General features: G+C 36.5%; 1 protein-coding gene across 1 annotated transcript in view; it reads left to right on the top strand.

Annotated features, from left to right (window-relative positions):
• LOC110399996 (adhesion G protein-coupled receptor A3-like) overlaps positions 1-20,004 on the top strand; it is a 261,744-nt gene that overhangs the window by 217,125 nt on the left and 24,615 nt on the right. Inside the window, exons 16-17 of the mRNA XM_021399543.1 lie at positions 632-755; positions 11,011-11,156. Coding sequence (XP_021255218.1) covers positions 632-755; positions 11,011-11,156 — 270 coding nt within the window. The remainder of the gene's footprint in view (positions 1-631; positions 756-11,010; positions 11,157-20,004) is intronic.

Consider the following 20,004-nt stretch of genomic DNA (forward strand, 5'->3'; position numbering starts at 1 on the left):
AAAAGCTGCGTGCACTATCAAATTGCAGTCTGGCACGTTGTGGTCACACAGCTACAGTGAGAGCACTGGGGTCTAAGAGGCATTTGGTTGAAAGATTTGGTAACTGTCCTTGGTTAAAAGAAACTCCCTTTGACTTTTAAATCTTGATTTTAGAAAACTGTTGCGTTTTTCTTTATATGAAAGATTTATAGAGATGCCATTTTAACTACTTACTTCTGTTAAAGACCATTAGCAATTTAAAAGAGTAGGAATGTATTGTACTGTAGAAGCTGCTAAATATTAATTAAATGAACTTAATGCAATGACTTCTGATCTTCAGCTTCCATTTAATCCTTTAGAGATGTCTTGTTAAAGTTCTGCATATCTGAAGCTATGCAATAAGCCTTTTGCTTTTATTACTCTTCTTTAGATGTTTGATTTGATGGAGGAACCTTTAAGTCAGTAGGAACCTTTTTACATCCTCCATTATTGACCTCAATGCTGTATAAATCACACAATTCCAATGGTATACTGCTGAATAAGTATTCAGTCAGCAAATTTAATTCTATTGGATTAATCATTTTTCCAAAGTATAATTTTCATAATAGGTATGCTTTCTTTTTTTTCATCTTTAAATGTTATTTTTCAACAGTACAATCCGAATAAGTAGAAAAGGATGGCACATGCTTCTCAACTTTTGTTTCCATACTGCTCTTACCTTTGCTGTTTTTGCTGGTGGAATCAATCGCATTAAATACCCAATTATATGTCAAGCTGTAAGTATCTGCCTTAGTGATTGTTACTGAAAGAATGAAAATTTGAAACTATCTTTTAACATAATATTGATAGTTCTCTTTCTTTTCATACACTGTTTCTGGATCTTAAGATCTTCAGAGTAAGTCATTATTGTGCAATTTCACTGAGGACGGCCCTACATGTTTCCTAAACGGCCCAGTGTTTATAGTGCGATTATGTCTTATAGTTAACAGCTCAAGCTAAGGAGACAAAGCACAGTATGCTTGTGATTTATAGACCTTTGTTTGCGGTGCTGGATTATTTCATATCTCCTGACCTGTCCTTTCCACAGGTATAGTGTCATGAGATGCATAGAATGGGCATAACTTCAGTTGCTCTGAACATAGGGGCTATAGTGTGTGAAAAGAGTTACTTCAGTTATCCTCCGTAACGCCTGATGAGAGCTCGCTGTAGTTTTGTTTTGTTTTGCTTTAATATTTTTTCCTTTTGGGTTTTGTAGAAGTGTTCCAGATCTCATGAACACTGTTGGTTTGCAGCTGTAGTAAAGCACTTTGCTAAGCCAGCATACTCCTAAGTATTTTGCCTGCTTTTAGTCCAGTTCTGATTGGCTTGAATTGGGTGTAAAAGTAAGATTTGCCAGACAACAGCAGCGATGGCCCCCATACTCATCTGCTTCAGTTCACGTTTTCGCTTATTTTCTCACCTGATGGCTATGCCCTTTGGCTTGGGTAGGATTTCAGCAGAAACATCTGCAATAGCAATAATCTTCACTAAATGTTAACTGAGATAGATATATTTTCCATTCCTTAAATGGCCTATATTTCTGCTACCTGAGTTTTTTAAAAATTAGCATATGTATATTCTCCTTCTTTTATGCATGGAGACTCTGCCTACTGCTGTCACAATATTTCCATATAATTAAAACAGAATAATGTTATGGAGTTTGACTTTCAGGAAATAATTTTTTTGCCCCATAATAAACCTTCCCTGACATCAGTGGCTCAATTTGCTTTTGTTAGCTAAAATGAATTATTCTCTTGGCTTCGGAGAATGTCTATGCTTGGAATTTCAAAATATACATACGTATTTTTTGCTTTGCAATATTTCTGTTATTAATAAAAATCATAGCATTAGTCATGTAAGCACACAAACGAATTCTCAGCAAGCTTAATGAAAACAGCAGCATGTAAATGGCCTTTCTGTATTTGTGTGTTTAAAAAAAAAAAAAAACCAAAAAAAGAAATCTTACCATTTTTACTTATTTCACATGAACACTTGACTGAGATATGAAGTTCAAATTGAATAGTTACAAGGAGTAATAAACAGCAAGCCTAGAATATCTTTCTTGGAATTGTTCCTAAAGAGAGTGCAAAAAGAACATAACTGGGTAATTTTTAATTAAAATTTAGTTATGTTATATATTTATGAAATTTTAAAGCAATATTTTCACAACTATTGCTAGATGCAAATATAGATAATATTATACCTGTACTTACTGCAGTGTAATCTGCAGGTTTCTGTGAGATCTTAAATATAATTTAGTTTAAAAATTTAGTTTAAAAGCTGGTTAAACATTTTGTATATTAATAACAAGCTAATGAAGAATTTTTAACACCATTCTTTCCAAAATAACATTTTGTTCTTTTGTTGTCCTGTCAATTGAAAATGCTAGAAGTCTTTAGACAGATACACAAACTTGCTTCAGATGCTTGTATGAGTTATTACTATGATACTGGCAGCACAAGAAGATGACCTACTTATACAGGGAAGTTAGAAGAAAATGAGATGTGAAAGACTAAAGGAAGGAGGTGTTTTACTCCAACTTCTGTTTCTATGCACTATGAAATGTATCTTTTCTAAAATTAACCTTTTTTAATCGGTTTTATTTTACTACAATAGGCAACATATAACTTACAGTAATTGTTTAAACCTATTGCTTTTTAATGTTTACATTAATTTAATATAAACTCAGGAATTTCTATAACCAAACTTGTATAACTAGTTTAAGAGTTATTATTCTAGTTTTTTAGTGAGATGCTTTGGAAACCTCTTGTGTATACTTGTGCATAACCATCAGTAAGCAGCACCTGAAAATGTGCAAGCACCTATGTTTTACTTGCAAAACATACACATGAACATTACATAGTTTTCACTTACATGACACAGTTGTCCATGAAATTATTCTGAGATAAATATCTTACAAAATCTGGTGAATTCTGTTGTAATTAATCTGTGAGTTCTATCAAATTGAAATATCATTTACCATTCTCTTCATCTGCAGTTTGAAAGTGAGAGTAGCAGATTAGTTTGTAGGGCAGCCATGGTCATGTAATTACATGATCACAAATGACCATCTGTTGTTACAATCATTGTCTGGTTATTTACTTTGCAGATTGCATGGAAACAATGAAGTATAGCAATAATAATGTATAAATGATTGAGATAAATGAGTTATTAATAATATGTTATGAGTAATACATAAACTACAGGATTATCTTCATAAAATGCATTATCAGTGACAGCTGTTTAGTACTATGCTGTTGGGCCAGATCCTGAGCTGCTGAGAAACATGCATGCTTAGAGAAACTGAGTGGGTCCATTTACATATGCTTTCTAATCAGTTTCTTAAAGTTATTTAAGTGGTATGACATCATACCACTCAAATAGACATTGTCGGAATTTAAGATATGGGAAAGATACAAGACACACTATTTTGGGGTTCATGGTAGAAATTGCTTGATGGAATTAGGTAGGGCTGAGTGATGCAACAAATAATCTAAGACAAGACTGCAGATCCTTTCTTGCCTGCTGACATCAACTTTGTCAAATTTCTGTTGGTCTCAGTGCCTGTCTCCTCCTGTGGTAACCGTGTCTCCACCTGTGGCTTAACCTTCAGGGTGCAAGAGAAGTAGGGATATCAGATCTGCTGATGGTTTCCTGAGAAGCTAATCTGTTTGAATGTTTCACATAGCTTGCCTAAACAGTGATAGGATGCATGGTGCCCCTTTTCTTCTGCCTATTGAATATAGCAATTCCTTAATCACTCAAACCAGTGAAAGGTATATTTACCTAGTTGCTGTCGGTTTGTGTCCTTCAAGTCTAACTTTTTGTCTCTCTTTTTCTTCACTTCTTGAAAAAAAGTTGATATAAGACTTTAAGAATATAATTGTGAAAATACTATTTTTTCAAGCAGCACTAAAATATTAATTAAACCACATTTATGATATCATCAGTTTTGCAGTAGTGCAGGTATCTTTCCATCTTTTACAATTCAGAACACAACTTCATCCTGCAGTAATGTAATTTCCACTTTTGGTTTCCTGAGTGCATCAGGGAAGGTTCCAAGTGCAAGCATTTTCTGTCATAAATGTTGTAATCTGGTGTGAAAGCCACTGAGCCTCTACCTTTCTTATTGTAATGATCCTTAATATTTTCATTAAAACTTCACCACAGCATCCTTGCCCAAGTGAAATAGTAGACTGAGTTGGTGATTTTTCCTTCAAAATTAACAAAAAAAAAAGAGTGATTCCAAAATAACTTTGATTGGTCACCTTCTCCCTCTGTTATGATGTGGCCCAGGCTAATTTTAAGTATCAGGAATTAATACTGTCGAAATTGATCCGTTTTCTCTCATAAATATCTGGGAGAACCTTCATACCTCCTTGAAGGCAAAGAAATTGAACTATCTGGAATCTAAAATTCTGAAACTTACTTTTAAAACTGTGTGCCTATTTCAGAGAGGATTTTCTGTAGACAGTCTCACTTCTTGTATGTTTGCTATGCAGTCTTTACAAATGTTTTATAAAGAAAACTGATGTTAGAGTGCCAATCTGAAAGAGTTGATTGCTTCTTTACAAATTTCCTGTGTGAATTAGGTTATATCTGCAGACTGTTTGAGATTATGCATGAATTTGATTCTGAGTGTCACTGAGTGATGGCAGTTGACGTAGAGTCCGGATCTTTGAGATTATGCCAAAATCATTCAAGTAAAGCAAAGGCTGCATTAGGAACAGAATAATGGGATGATTCAGAGACAGTACACCAGACAGAAAGGTGCTTGAGCCAGCCAGTGGAGGATGTAGTCAGCCATTTGCATCTTCCAGGCTAGGCTCTCAGATAACATTCTTTCAAAGAGCAGAAGGACACTTCTTTCCTGTTCAGAATGAGGTGGCAGGAGCACAACTGTAGCTGGATCACTCCCTGTGGTGTGGAAGGCATTAGTTCTGTACCCTCAGTCTGAAAGGCTTCAGTTTCATGGCCTCTATTTTCCTGTAGAGCATTATAGCCATGAGGCTATGGCTGCGAGGGATTGAAATGATCAGTTCCACCCCATGTGTTAAAGCACGAAGTATAGATTTAGAGGCACAAGGGCACAAGACTCAGGAGAGAGAAAAGTGGGACAGAATCATATTATTTTATATTTTTCATCCTTGCATCTGAACAGAAGTTAGTATGATCAATGACCTACTAATTTAACAGGATTTGAATCCTGTTAAACTAAGGAGATCCGAGAGTTAGGAGCCACATTTTGTGTGGGAGCTTGGGATACAAAAATATTATTGAAGGAGGAGAAAAATAGTAGTTATTTATACTGTGGTTAACTTTTTTTTTTTAAAGTTGGATGTAAAATTAATATACTGTGATTAAATTTGTCAGTTATGGCATCTTAATATATACAGAAGAATGCTATTTACAGGCTTTTGATAGGTCTTCGGTGTTGGCACTGCTTAGTTTTGCTGCAAGAGGATGCTGCTAGTCATATATGCAAGTAAGACTATCAGTGGCTATAAACTTTACCAGTGGCAACTCATGACTCTTATAGACTTCGGATGCTGTGGACTTAGATGTGCATGCTGAAAATTGTACTTCTTGGTCTTTTTCTGATGAGACCTACCTCATATCTGGGTCTCAACTCTTTGCTCTAAATTTTCTACCTCTGAAGAGAACAGGGGTTTCTTCTAAGGCTAAGTGATTTAGAATCATAAAATATATCCAGTGGTGTAGGAGACCACACAGAAATTCCTGAATCCCTCCATTTAACTGAAAAGACTGTGTAGGATTAGTAGTTAAATCAGAATGCTAGTGTATATCCATATCCTCCCTCAAATAGAACTAGCTGAAGAACAGTCTTAGCTGAAATAAAATGAATATAATAATAATTAAAAAAAGAAATAAAATTTACAAAGTAGAGGGAAACAGAAATTGTGTGCAGGTTAAACCTGCTGAAGAGAGATTTTTGTGCCAAGACGTTTGGCATAAATGTGTTTTCTGATCACTACCGTGGTAACTGCATCATGTGGAACTTGTTACTTATAAAGTACTGAGATTTATTGAAGGAGCACATACAGACAGCATCTGGCCAGTAGGAGTAGGGAAGTAATAGTCCCTCTTTACTCAACACTGGTGAGGCTGCACCTCAAGTACTGTGTCCAGTTTTGGGCCCCTCTCTGCAAGAAAGACATTGGGGCCCTGGAGTGTGTTCAGAGGAGGGCCACGAAGCTGGTGAGGGGTCTGGAGCACAGGCCTTATGAGGAGCGGCTGAGGGAGCTGGGATTGTTCAGTCTGGAGAAGAGAAGGCTCAGGGGAGACCTTATCGCTCTCTGTAACTACCTGAAGGGAGGTTGTAGTGAGCTGGGGGTTGGCCTCTTCTCTCTTATGACTAGTGACAGGATGAGGGGGAATGGCATCAAGTTGCACCAGGGGAGATTCAGGCTGGACATTAGGAAGTACTACTTTTCTGAAAGAGTGGTCAGGCGCTGGAACGGGCTGCCCAGGGAGGTGGTTGAGTCACCGTGCCTGGAGGTGTTCAAGAAACATTTAGATATAGCGTTGAAAGACATGGTTTAGTGGGGTTATTGGTTGGATGGTTGGACTGGATGATCTTGTAGGTCTTTTCCAACCTAGCTAATTCTATGATTCTATGATTCTTGCTGTAGAAAACTGCAGACTCCTATTCAGTAGATTGGTGCTTATTCCCAAATATGAATTCTGAGAATAGGATCCAAGGAAAGAAACATTTTTGGCATAATAGCTGCAGTTATTAAACAGCGTTAGGTGCAATGCCGACTTCAATGCATATGTCCTGACAGTTCTTTCTATATCATATGGGTTCACAGAATCTTAGAATGGCTTGAGTCAAAAGGGACCATAAAGATCATCTAGTCCCAACCTCCCTGCTGTGAGCACGGTTGGCACCCGTGAATAAGCATCATACCTTTTGTATATTCAATCATAACTGCGTGTTTAATCAGGAAAATGTAGCCCTTCCCACACAAATTTATGTGAAATACATGACGTGGTGAAGGTAAGCTCCATGAGTACTGAAAATAGGATCACAGAATCATAGAATATGCCAAATTGAAAGAGACTCATTAGTATCAAGTCCAGCTCCTGGCTCCACACTCCATCACCCCAAATCAGACCATATGTCTGAGAGCATTGTCCAAATGCTTCTTTAACTCTGGCAGCTCAGTGCCATGAACACTGCTCTGGTGAGCCTGTTCTATGCCCACCACCCTCTGGTGCAGAACCTTTTATTAACACCAAACCTGACCCTCCCCTGACACAGCTCCATCCTGTTCCCTCAGGCCTTGTTGCTGTAACCAGAGAGTACAGCTCAGCACTGCCCCTCTGCTCCTTGTGAGGAGCTGTAAGTTGCCATGAGGCCTGCCCTCAGCCTGCTCTGCTCTGGGCTGAACAAACTGAGGGACTTCAGCTGCTACTCGCACATCTTGCCCTCTAGACTCTTCCCTATCTTAGTTGTCCTCCTTTGGATGCTCTCTAATAGTTTTATGTCCTTCTTACATTGTGCCACCCAAAACTGCACACGGTATTTGAGTTGTGGCCACATCATGGCAGAGCAGGACGACCCCTTCCCTCACCCAGCCAGCAGTGAATCATATCATAGAATGGCCTGGGTTGAAAAGGACCATAATGATCATTGAGTTTCAACCCCCCTGCTGTGTGCAGGGTTGCCAACCACCAGACCAGGCTGCCCAGAGCAATATCCAGCCCGGCCTTGAATGCCTCCAGGGATGAGGCATCCACAGCCTCCTTGAACAACCTGTTCCAGCACATCAGCACCCTCTGAGTGAAAAACTTCCTAATATCTAACCTAAACCTCCCTGTCTTAGTTTAAAACCATTCCCCCTTGTCCTGTCACTATCCACCCATGTAAACAGTGGTACCCCCTCCTGTATATACACTCCCTTCAAGTATTGGAAGGCCACAATGAGGTCTCCCTGGAGCCTTCTCTTCTCCAAGCTAAACAAGCCCAGTTCCCTCATCCTTTCTTCATAGGAGAGGTGCTCCAGCCCTCTGATCATCTTAGTGGCCTTCCTCTGGACCCATTCCAAGAGCTCCACGTCTTTTTTGTGTTGGGGGCCCCAGGCCTGGACGCAGTACTCCAGATGGGGCCTCACAAGAGCCAAGTAGAGGGGGACAATCACCTCCCTCTCCCTGCTGGCCACTCCTCTTTTAACGCAGCCCAGAGCATAGTTGGCCTTCTGGGCTGCAAGTGCTCACTGCTGGCTCATGTCCAGCTTCTCATTCACCCCGCATTTGTGTGAACACCTGGGTTTGCCCTGGCCCAAGTGCAGCACCTTCCGTTTGGCCTTGTTGAACCTCATTAGGTTCTCATGGGCCCACTTCTCCAGCCTGTCCAGGTCCCTCTGGATGGCTTCCCTTCCCCTTACTGTATTGACTGCGCCACTCAGCTTGGTGTCATCTGCAAACTTGCTGAGGGTTCCATTGTCTGTGTCACTGATGAAGATGTTGAAGATCAGTGCTGTGCCTGATGCACCCCAGGGTATGGTTGGCCCTTTGGGCTGCCAGGGCACACTGCTGACTCACATTCGAGCTTTATAGAGACATGAATTCAGTAACACGTTATACACAGAAGAACTCATACGCTGGACTTGTAATGCATATTCCAAAGGGTTATGTCTGCTAAATGAGATTTTATTGAACAGAAATGACTTTGTCCTGTTCCCTTTTCTTTTAAGTATTTTCTTCTCTTTTGTGTCATGAGCTGTTACCTCATGTATTCGTAACATAGGTCTGAGCAGCCTGAAAGAGCCACTAAGTGCTAAAATGTGGGAAATGCATTTCCATGTCATGAATGCCAGTGTGGAGATATGGGGAAGGAAAAGGCAGAAAGCAAAGCACCATTTGAAACTGAATTTTTGAGGCAAAGCGTGACAAGCATTTAATTTCAAAAGATTATTAGTGGATGAGTAAGAAAAATATTTCAGAAAACTGGAAAGAAAATAATCACTATAAAGAGAAAATAATACCTTTTCCTTTGGATTTTAGTACAGAAGCTCAGTGCACCCTTCCAAATTCCACACTTTGGTTGTGTCCTACTACACATTTTGCCCCCATATTGTCACCATTGTTCTGCAAATCCATCAGTCATCCGGAGGTACTGTAGTATCAGGATATATCCTCTGCCTTGAGGACGAAATGCAAATGGAAATGTTTATTTTGAGACAAAAAGATACTACTGAAAAGATAGTACAGAAGCTGATCAGATTTCTGTCTCTTTTCCGTGTTGCTAGAGTTGTCCATATATCAGAAGGAATTAAGTTGCTGAAAAATAGGCATATTGTGGAGGAAGGTCATGTGACTAATGTGTGATACAGCAATATTTTCTATTCAGTTCAGTAGTCTCTCTTGAAAATTTCAATAAAATTGTTTGATCATGTTATTTCTAGGAATTTCATTCACTTGATCAACTGATCATTTGTGAATATTTGGCCATATACACTGTCTTAATTTCATGTGTTGATGCCTGCTCACACAGAACTCATCCCAGCTATTCATATTATCAAATCCTTGGCATACTGTGTAGAATAATTAAAGAATATATAATAGAAGTGTTATGCTTAAATGAGAAAGAGGTTATGAACCAAGTCGCTAGAATTTTTCCAGTTCTTTCTTCTGGCTCCTACCTTTATCTTCTCTTTTCTACCCCCTGTCTTACTCCTTCACCCCTCCCAGCCTATAGTCATACTCACTGTGTCCCTGCTGAAATGCTGCAAGCTGCACATGAACTAAGTTTGGGCAGTACTAGCCACTGAACTGGCAATGTCTGCCAGCTGATGGTACAAAGTTGTCTCATTCTCTTATTTCTGCTTCTTTTACCTCAAGCGACAACAGCTATGAAGGCTTTATGCTCTCTTGTCTAATGTACCAGACAAGACCCAGAGAAAATTGCAAGGATTTTCTGTTGATAGTATTTGCTGCTATATTCAAGTTTATGCTACATTATGAAATATAAACAAAATTAATGTGCTTTTTTCTTTACTGATGAATTATTTTAAGTTGAGCAAAAATAAACACTGATTCAAATAAATCATTATAATAGATTTGTGTTAACTTTATTTAGCAATTTTCTGTATTCTTTCAACATCTATGTGGTCTCCAATTATAGCAATATTTTATTTGTCACTGCAAAATGTCAGGTTGTTGCTTCAAAGGTAACCTCATTTTATATAATCAGATGGAGACTTAGCTGATGAAATAAAGCATTGCAGATTGGATAAAATTCCAATTACTGTTCCCATAGCAATGAATAACAATTACTAACATAACAAACACGTTAGTATTTTAGAGGTGCTTGTGTTTTATTTTACTTTCCATGATAAACACACCATTGTCTTAGAGACATCATGGTAATAACGCTATTGAGAATCTGAGAGTTTGCATAAAACATATCTGAAAATCATTTTTTTAGGCAACTAGCACTGATGCCTTACAAATAGCTGGTCATTACAGGAAGTCAACCTTGGCTATACGCATCTGAGATTAACTAAAACAGGATATTACAAAATATATTGATGAAAAATTACAGAATATAGTATAAAAACAAACAATAATGGTGTCCTTTCATTATTTTTTAAACTGTCTTGTCATGATAAGCTAACAAAGTTTGCAGCACAAACCAAATATTGCATCACGTTAAATCCAGGTGTAAAAGTTGTCATTAATCAGGTTCTTTACAGATGTCTTAAACATCTTGGTTTCCTAACATACCATCTGGTATTACAGATATTATCTATGATGGATTAAGTAACAGATTCCATCTGCTTTATTAAAGTGTGTTCATTCTGTGGTTAAAAGGAACCAGAGAGAAAGGAAAAAAATGATGCAATTACAAATTCAATTAAAAAGAAATCTTCTTGCTTCTACAATTATGTAGTAAGATTTTTCTTAAAGTCTTGTTTTACTGATCCACTTATTCTTGACCTGTTTAACTGTCCACTCTTGTTTTAGGTTGGCATAGTACTGCATTATTCTACGCTATCTACTATGCTGTGGATTGGAGTAACAGCAAGGAATATTTATAAGCAAGTCACAAAAAAAACTCAGTCGTGCCAAAACGGTGACCAGCCTTCTTATCCAAAACAACCACTGCTCCGGTATGAAACATTACCTATATTTCTTAATATTTTTTCTATGTATTTCTAAAACATATGAATTTTGAAACACTTTTATTTCTGCATACTTTATTTTTATAGACTATAAATAGAATCCATAAAGAACTGAGTCACTTTGGAGTATATAAAAATATGAATATTTATTGTGCCCTAGTAGTTAACTATACTTACGAGATATGTAGAACTGGTATTGGATATGTTCAGATACTTCTATCAGTTCAAGTGCTGCTGTTGCTTTCCTATGGATTAAAAAAAAAAAAAAACACAAAAACTGGCTTTCTTCTGAGTTAAGGCATTACTTAATCATCAAAAACTACTCTATAATGACTTTTCCTTTACCCTTATCCTTTCTGCTATAAATCTTGTTCACACTTACATTGATTGCCTAGTAACCTGATAGCAACCTTCGTCATTCCACAATAGAGATCTAATTCTATTACCAGAGAGACTGAAAGTCTGGACTCTCTGTCAGCTTTCTAGGTACAGCAGACTAACGAACGTGTCTCTGATAGTGCAGCAGATGTAATGCAGTGTCACAAACTTAAGATTACTGCTTCCATTGTAGAATAAGAATTTGAGGTTGGTGCCCAGCTTCAAGACAAACTTGTCAATCTACCTTAAAAAAAAAAGAATTCTATGATGTAGAATTTCCTGCCAAGGACGTGAGAAGAGAGATTCGCCTTTTTTTGACTTCAGCTCTCATAAGGTTAGGTGTTGGCTCAAGTTATTCTGTGTCCCTGAATAGATTTTGAAGGAAGATTGAGACAGAGAGAAACCTCCAGACAAGAGTTTATCCTATCTGTCTTGGATGTTTGTGTGACAATTATCTTACAGAGATGTCTCTTTTCTCCCATCTCATGGAAAAAGTTGTCAATTTAGATTAAAGTCCTCAATTTTATGTACTGAAAGACAGGAAGTATTAGTTATACTCTTTATCGCTTTGCTGAAAAATCCCTGTTAGTGTATACTTTTAAAGACACTCTAGCTATTTTATCTTCAACACAAAATGTTTATTAAGTAGTCCTTATAGTGGCTGTGTGAGGTTGTCAAAACTTGTTAAAAATCTGTGATAAATATGAATAGGGCTTTGATGTCCAGACTCTGTTGGGGAAAATCTTTATTAATGTGATTAGTTCCCTGATCTTTAAAACATATTCTTTCTGGAGAAGAAATTATGTAAAGTTCACATGATTTTTTGCAGTCAAGAGAAGAGTCATATTGAATATATTAGATTTGTTAGGTTTACTATACCATTCTTCACAGATGAGAATTTTACACTTCCAGTTACTAGCTCATGGCAAAATGAATAATTGCCAATTTTCACATTCTGCAGTGTAGCTATTAAGGTAGAAAATTGTTTCACATTACACATATCCAGCATGGTGTATGTTCTTCAAATTCAAATCTTGTTGAAGCTGGAAAACAACAGGCAATCAGGTTATGGTAAGGATTACTCTAATTAGAATCCTTGTACCAGTCACGTTGAGGTTCTCAGCCAATGAAAATAAATAGTAGATATTTTAAGTTTAGTAATAGAGATGATAAGCCTACTTCTGACTGTAAAAACATGCATATAATTACTTAATAGCTAATGATTCCACAGTCATTTTTCTCACTCTGGGTACCATATGTCCTAGAGACACAGCCACTGGTATGTGTAATAGGATTTCATAATGGTTAGTACTAGCTTCAAAATAATAAGGATCAATTTCATTTCATGTAGAAAATGGGTACAGTATATGTAAAATTAAAAATTGCTTTAAGCAAGAAAAAGCTAAACTAAGTAATTGGTAATTGTTGTTCTTCTAGAAATATGATGATTTTATGGGCATTTCAACCATACTGATTTCAATAAAATTAAAATCAGAATTATTCTGTATCATAATATTTCCATAAAATCAATTTAAGAGGCTTATATTTCAGTGTGCTCATTTTTAAGAAATATTTTATCTGGACTGTTCTTGTACATATAATCTGATGACAGCCTTTATACCTACTGTGCCTCGGGTACATAAGAGATAACAGTACAGTTGGTCTGAGTCTGGGGTTCAGGGTCGTGGGTGTTAATTTTTGTCTCCATTGGTACCAATAGTTAGCAAAACAATACTAATTTTATTCAAATGGTGATTGAGTTGTTTTATGTGTCAGCGCTAGAAAGCATATAGTGCAGTTTGCAAGACACTTTTAAGGAAAAGGTCATTTGTTGTCCATGTCTGTAGACCTGCTTTGACTTGTATTCAGTTTTTGTTGAACATAAATATAGAAATGTGTTTGGCAAGAGCTGCGCTTTGTTGTTATCTTTCAGGCTTTTCTGGTAATGAATGTATATGATAGACTGGGTTTCTGGTTCATGTGTGTTTTTCTATTCCTTGTGTACGCATTTGCTATATGAAACATAAGAGTGTTTTTTGTGAGTCAGTAAATGGAGGCAACTGTCAAAAAATCAATTCAAAAATCTGTGATATGGTATTTATGATAGAAGCGCGCATGCTACATTTTTTCAAGAATCTTGATCTGCTCTAAAAAGTAGCTGAAAAGCTGAAAATACCAAAATATCTGAAGGAGACATTACCTTTTTGTAGAAAAGGACATTTGTTTGCAACAATTGATTCAGTTTCTCTGCCATCCAATTTGCTTATTCATTTATTGAAGTAAGATGAATGATGTACACTTGATTTTCTCCCATTAGTTTTTCTTGAGCTGTGGCAAGATGTATCCTATTATGTAAAACAGTGATTCCCTATTAGTTTTCCCTGTTTCAAGACACGGAGACAAAACTTGAAATGTTTTTACAGTGTGATTTTACTGAAACTTGTTCTCCGTGGAAATAAAATCTTGAATATTGCCTCTTTTTATGTATTAATCATATATTACATGATGCATCATCTATGTTAAACATGATACATTATATATATTTATTACATATTTTACTTGATATTTTATATATATTATGCATTAATTATCAACTTAAAACTCTCAGGGCCTACCACTTAGTCTGAAATCAGCTGCAGCAATTCTGTCATTTTTCACTAAATGTTTCTGGATGCTAATGAGGTGGATCAAATTAATGCATTATTGGATTTTGTGTATTTAAATGCTGAACCCTAGCACTTCAGAAGATAATGAAATTACTTCCTGCAAAACATACTCTCTGGTATTCTTAATAGAAATAAGTAATTCTGTCTGTTCATCCTCTGTGGACATTTATGAAACCTGGTAGTGTTTGGATTCTGACTCATCTGAAGTCAGATTTTGCCAGCAAAGAACAGGGCACACAAGATTCAGCTGTTATTTGTGGTGTACAGAACTTCTCACCAGCCCAAGCTGAGGCACAGGTACCATTCGTTTTTATAGCTGATGCATGCATGCATTTTTCATCTGATGCGTTGTGCACATACAGCTTAGAAATACAGACCAGGTAGAAAATGTCTCTTAATGGTTCTATTAACATCATGCCTTTCCAGAAAAAGAACAAAATTAGTCTACTATCATAAAAAATACTGAGTACAATTGCATTATAATCATAACAAATAAGAAATAAATAAGCTACCAGCTGGTGTTAAGGAGAGAGATAATTAAGTTACCTTTAATTTCAGGTTTTGTGTACAAATGTCTCTTATTTCCCTCCACCCTTTTTTATTCAATGAACATCTTGCAAGTTAACTATCAGAGAAAACTTCAGATTAGAAATAGTCCAATGTCATATATCTGCCATAGAACAAAACATTTGATGTGCATAAATAAGGCTGAAGAATCAACTGCATAATGGATAACAAGTTATGTCACTATCTCTGCTAAATTTCATCTTGCTTATTGTGAAGTGTATCTTGATACACTTTTTGAAAGGTTCTTACTAAAGCTGTGGGGCTTAGAGGAAAAATACTTCTTTCAGTGCCTTTGAAAAATTGCATATCTACCAGTAGTAGCAATTTATGAGTGGGTTATGAGTCCTTTGTTTTGTACTCAAAATGCAAGGTTCATTACTATGACTATTAAAAAGTAACATACAGGCTTCGAAATGTCTTAATGTTGTTAAAGAAACTGTCCTTTAACTTGCACAGAAGACCTAGAAATAGTAGGTGATAACTGAAATGGTTAGCTGAACTGTAATATCCAGTAATGGATGAATACATGCATATACATATGTGTATACATACATGTGATTTTCTGCTGTTCTATATGAGCTTGTGTATATGCAAGTTATGTACATCATCCATACAATGACAGAGTACTGAGTGGTGTCTTGGAAGTAGAAACAGAGTCTTCCTTGTGAGTGATGTTCATGGTGTAGCGATGACTAGGAACCTACAACTTGATCACATGCATGTGCAAGGCATCATAATGCTCCATTTGTATCCTCCCGCTCACTGCTACAAACATGGCAACAGCTCTTCACAATCACTTCCTGGCTCATTATCTCAGCTACCAAAACACTAACCAGTTGTATCTAGCTAAACAATAGCTAAGGATCTTCGTCTGTGACATTGAATTATGTGAAGTTTTTTTCACTGCAAGAGGGGGAAACCATACTAACCTTTCATGTACAGGAAAATCATCTTTGATTTGTGTAAATGAATCCTGTGATGAACCTCTTGCCTCTGACAGATTTTATAGAATATTTGCATGATACTACAAGCATCATGGCATCTGCTTGGCTCTTGACAAGCCAGCTTTTCTCAGGATGAGTACTAAGATGCTTGGTCTGGGTTCTGACAAGCTGGAACAAACTCATGGGCCTGAATGGATCTACTGCAGTGTACTGCTGCATTTGACTAACTGAATCCCAAGAAAGCCTGGCTGGAAGTGTGACTTCCATCATACTTTGATGATATGGCGGTTTTTACTGAATAAGTCACCAAGAGAACAGGCTTTTTCCTGAATTTGAGTTGCATACTACAGTACTCATTACATCATTGAAAATTGGCATGTGATGTTTTGGCAGCATAAAAGAGGTTATGGTACATAGACTCCAGTAATCAAGATTAAAGACTTCTTATATTTAGTCTTTTAAAGAATGATTATTTCATTTACCAGACAAAACCTCTGTAATAAAAAGAACTTATGATTTCTAACATTCCCAAAGCTGCAAATGTCTTCAGCAAGTTATCTTTGTTACTCTGAGGATCTAAAAAATTTCCCTTAGCATTTATAATCAATTGACTACTATTGGCTATTATTGTAGCATAATAGCATTAATGCAACAGGGGATCAAAATTTGACCAGGATAACAGATTCTCTATTGAATGTCAAGTTTACTGAATATATCATGTCATCTTCTCAGCCATGTTCTTTTCTGAATCTTGAGAGTGAATCATACGAAGTGACTTAATTTACATCCTGACAGACACAGACATTGCTTGTCCCCTTGACACCAGTAGCTCTGAAATGCAGTTAAGTTCTAGTGCATTTTTCATTAGCACTGGCTCTCATGAATTTCTGTCTTCTTGTATCAAATAGTGATTGAGAGGGAGGGAGAGAGAGAAAGAGGTCAGATGAAAAGCATCCATTACAGTCCATTGTTTTCTTCAATATGGTGTGCACTTAAATATTAATACCTCTAGTCTTCATCCATGGAAGCTCATCTTTTTCTTCTTACAGTGAACATACCAAATCACCTTTATAATGTTTAAATTTAGGCTTGATTATCTCAAGGGTTATCTGCCATTTCCTTAACAACTCCTTATAGTTTGTATATGTTGAAATAAATGGGAAATGCCAGATGGCAAAATTTTCAGAAGCCAAGGAGATCTCTGTATTTCAGTCTTTACTATTAGATTAGCCTCTGTTCTTTCATCGGAGAGTAAGTAGAAGTAATGCCCCCCACCCCTTGAGTAGATTTTCCACCATTTAGATGAGTCATTGTACAGCAGGACAATAGTCTCAATTAAAAAAACCTTCAGCTATACCATGCTGAAGTCGGTTGTATTTTAAATACCTGATTGCCTCCCATGCTTAGAGGACAGAATATTTTGCGGACAGTCATCAGGATGCTCAACTAACATCCCTGATATTATCGTCAATGTCTCTTATTTTTGTTACTGTAAGTTAAGACTTGAAAATCATCTTTTCCAGTGTATAGTTTTAGGATTTTGTCAAATTGTGCTGTAATTAGTTTGATTTGTTACTGAACAGTAAAAGTTTTTGGCAATCCACGTGAATTTGGAAGGGTGCTTACAGCCTCAATACGGAAAGTTTGTAAAATGAACATAGCGTATAACAGCTATTTTCTTGCAGATTAGTTGTGAAACACTGGCCTTATGTTTCTTATTTCAGTATTTATCATATTACTCAGGAAGGAGAAAAGTCATATTGCTGAAATAAGGTTTTTTTTTTTTTCACTTGAAAAATTGATAATGAGAAGCCATATTTTCCTGCAAGTTATTATTAGTCAAAATATTATTTATATTCAACATAAAAATAATCTACTTGTATGTTATATATAGAAATAGACTAAGGGTAAGAGACATCTCAAAGCTTTAGCGTGGCTTAATTATTTGGCTAATCGTTTGAACAATTCTTGTACTCTGAAGGCAATTATTTTAGTGACTAACATTCAAATATGAATGCTAATCTTATCTGTCAGACTGTACTGACTGACATGTAAGTTGTAAAAAAGAAAAAAAAAGCTAATTCTGGGACCCTAGACAGTAGAACAGAAAGATTCTGCCACCTGAGGTATAAGAGCTAGAGAGAGCAAAAAAAAGATGTCTCTTCATCATTAATGAGGTAGAGAAGATTGCAGAATCTGAGCTGGTTTGATACATTAGAAACATGTCGGTATTATGTGTTCACTCTTAAAAGGCTGATATATGGTCAGATGGAGTCAGGGATTACAGCCAGAGCCATTTTTTTGCTACCCAGCAATGAAAATGAAAGATCCATAGTGGAAAAGAGTATAAAGTGGTGACAAGGGAAACATTTTCATGAATTCTTCTTGTTCAATTTTTCCCCATATGATGGAAGTGTATTTTTCTTCAGGTTGAAATTATCCTAGGTCAAAGAAAATGTCTGGTTCAGCTTTGAATTAATTGGTCCATGCTAGCCCATTTTCATTAAAAAACAAATTATTAAAGTATGAAGTGGATTCAGAATAGCAATATATTGTTAGTGGTGCTTCAAGAAAGCTGTTGTACTTTGCATAGGACACATAAATATCCTTCACAGGCAGCACTCTATTGCCAGTATGCACTGTCATAATAAGGAAGCATTTTCCAGCATAATGTGAATCAAACAAGGGATGTGATTAGAACTTTCCTTTTTCACCTTCAGAGTGCCTGAACACACCACCAAATGCCTTAAGTGAATGACGCTTTGAACAGAGGTTCCTCACTGACAATCTTATTTCAAGAGTTTTTTGCAGTCAAAGTAGAAAAAGGACTTTGTTACTGCCATAACTTCATTACATAAAGTGCAGGTGAGATACACAGGATGTTGAGTCATTTCAGAGTAGCAATCTAATAATATCAAATCTATGAGATGTTGAAATAGAAGGTGAAGTTTTATCCTCTTTGTTTAAAGAACAGTGTCTGAACTATTTCCTATACATAAAAAGGAATGGTTTATGGTTATTGCAAAAGAAAAATATGTTAACTCATTATTTGTAAATGAACCATTAAATATCATTGCAAGTCGTGTATCAAGATCCTTTGAACTGGAAGTGCCCCTGGTTATGAAGATATTGACAAACATAACACTACCCTCTCACTCCTCCCCAGAAAAAACATCTCACTGATACTTGGTTAGTTTATAAGGGAGTTATGGTCTTGGAGCTTAAAAACTGTTGACAGCATGAGTTACGGCATTTGCAAGCTTGCAAAGAAGTGGTCTTTAGGGAGACTTGTAATGATTTGTATGATATTTTAAGTTTGAAAGCCTGTAATTACAGCATGCTGACCTGCTGAACTGTATTAGGTGCTTTCATTGTGAGTTCCTGGCAATTCAGAATTCTTGTCATGGTATTCCTTGTCTCAACACTTTCTAGAATTCAAGCTAGTCAAATCCATAATTGCAGAGGATAAGTTAGAGGGTAGGATAAGCTTGATAAAATGTTCCTTGCTTTGATATTCTGCTCCAGGCAAAATGTAAGACGCTGATTGGAAGTTTTGCAAGTTCTAAAAATCTTTGAAGATAATATATTCAAACTCCAGTGGGGGCTTTGTAGAAAACTTTATCAGGTTTTTGGAAGAGCTAAATATTTTCTCATATAAATGTCTGGTGCCCTGTAAATAAGACTTGATTATGCAAAAAAGCTGAAACTCATAGGATAATTTCATATGTGTCTATTGCCGTGGAATGGACGAAGAACTAAACATTCCCATGTGCATGATATAATATTCACAACAGCTACAGAAAAAGCTTTCTGACTTTTAGTTGTGGATGACTGTACTGTTATTGAAATTATTTTAAAAATCAGACAATTATTAACTTTAAGAAAAGCAGAGATGTGAGATACAAATCCTTCTTATGAAAATCATGTTAAAAGGATGCAACTAAAAGCTTGCCACAGGTCACCTTTGTTTTAAGTGAATATGCAAATATGTCCAGCTTAACTGTAATGGGAATTGTGATGTTGCAAGGAAATATGAGATGTGATGAATTGCGATGTTGTGCAGACTAATGAACTGCTATGTCGCAGAAATCTAGAACACTGCAGGCAACCAACTAATATAACATAGAATTATTCAATTGTCTGTACTAATAGCAGTACAGTACAAGCACTATGTATTTGAATTTTAGCATGGCATAGATCTTACTAAGTTATTGCATTTGCCAGTACGTTGCCACTGTTCCATTTTTGGCTTAAAGATAAACCAAGAGCAATCGTTAAACA

Source organism: Numida meleagris, chromosome 5, assembly GCF_002078875.1.
Source record: "Numida meleagris isolate 19003 breed g44 Domestic line chromosome 5, NumMel1.0, whole genome shotgun sequence".
NCBI lineage: Eukaryota > Metazoa > Chordata > Aves > Galliformes > Numididae > Numida > Numida meleagris.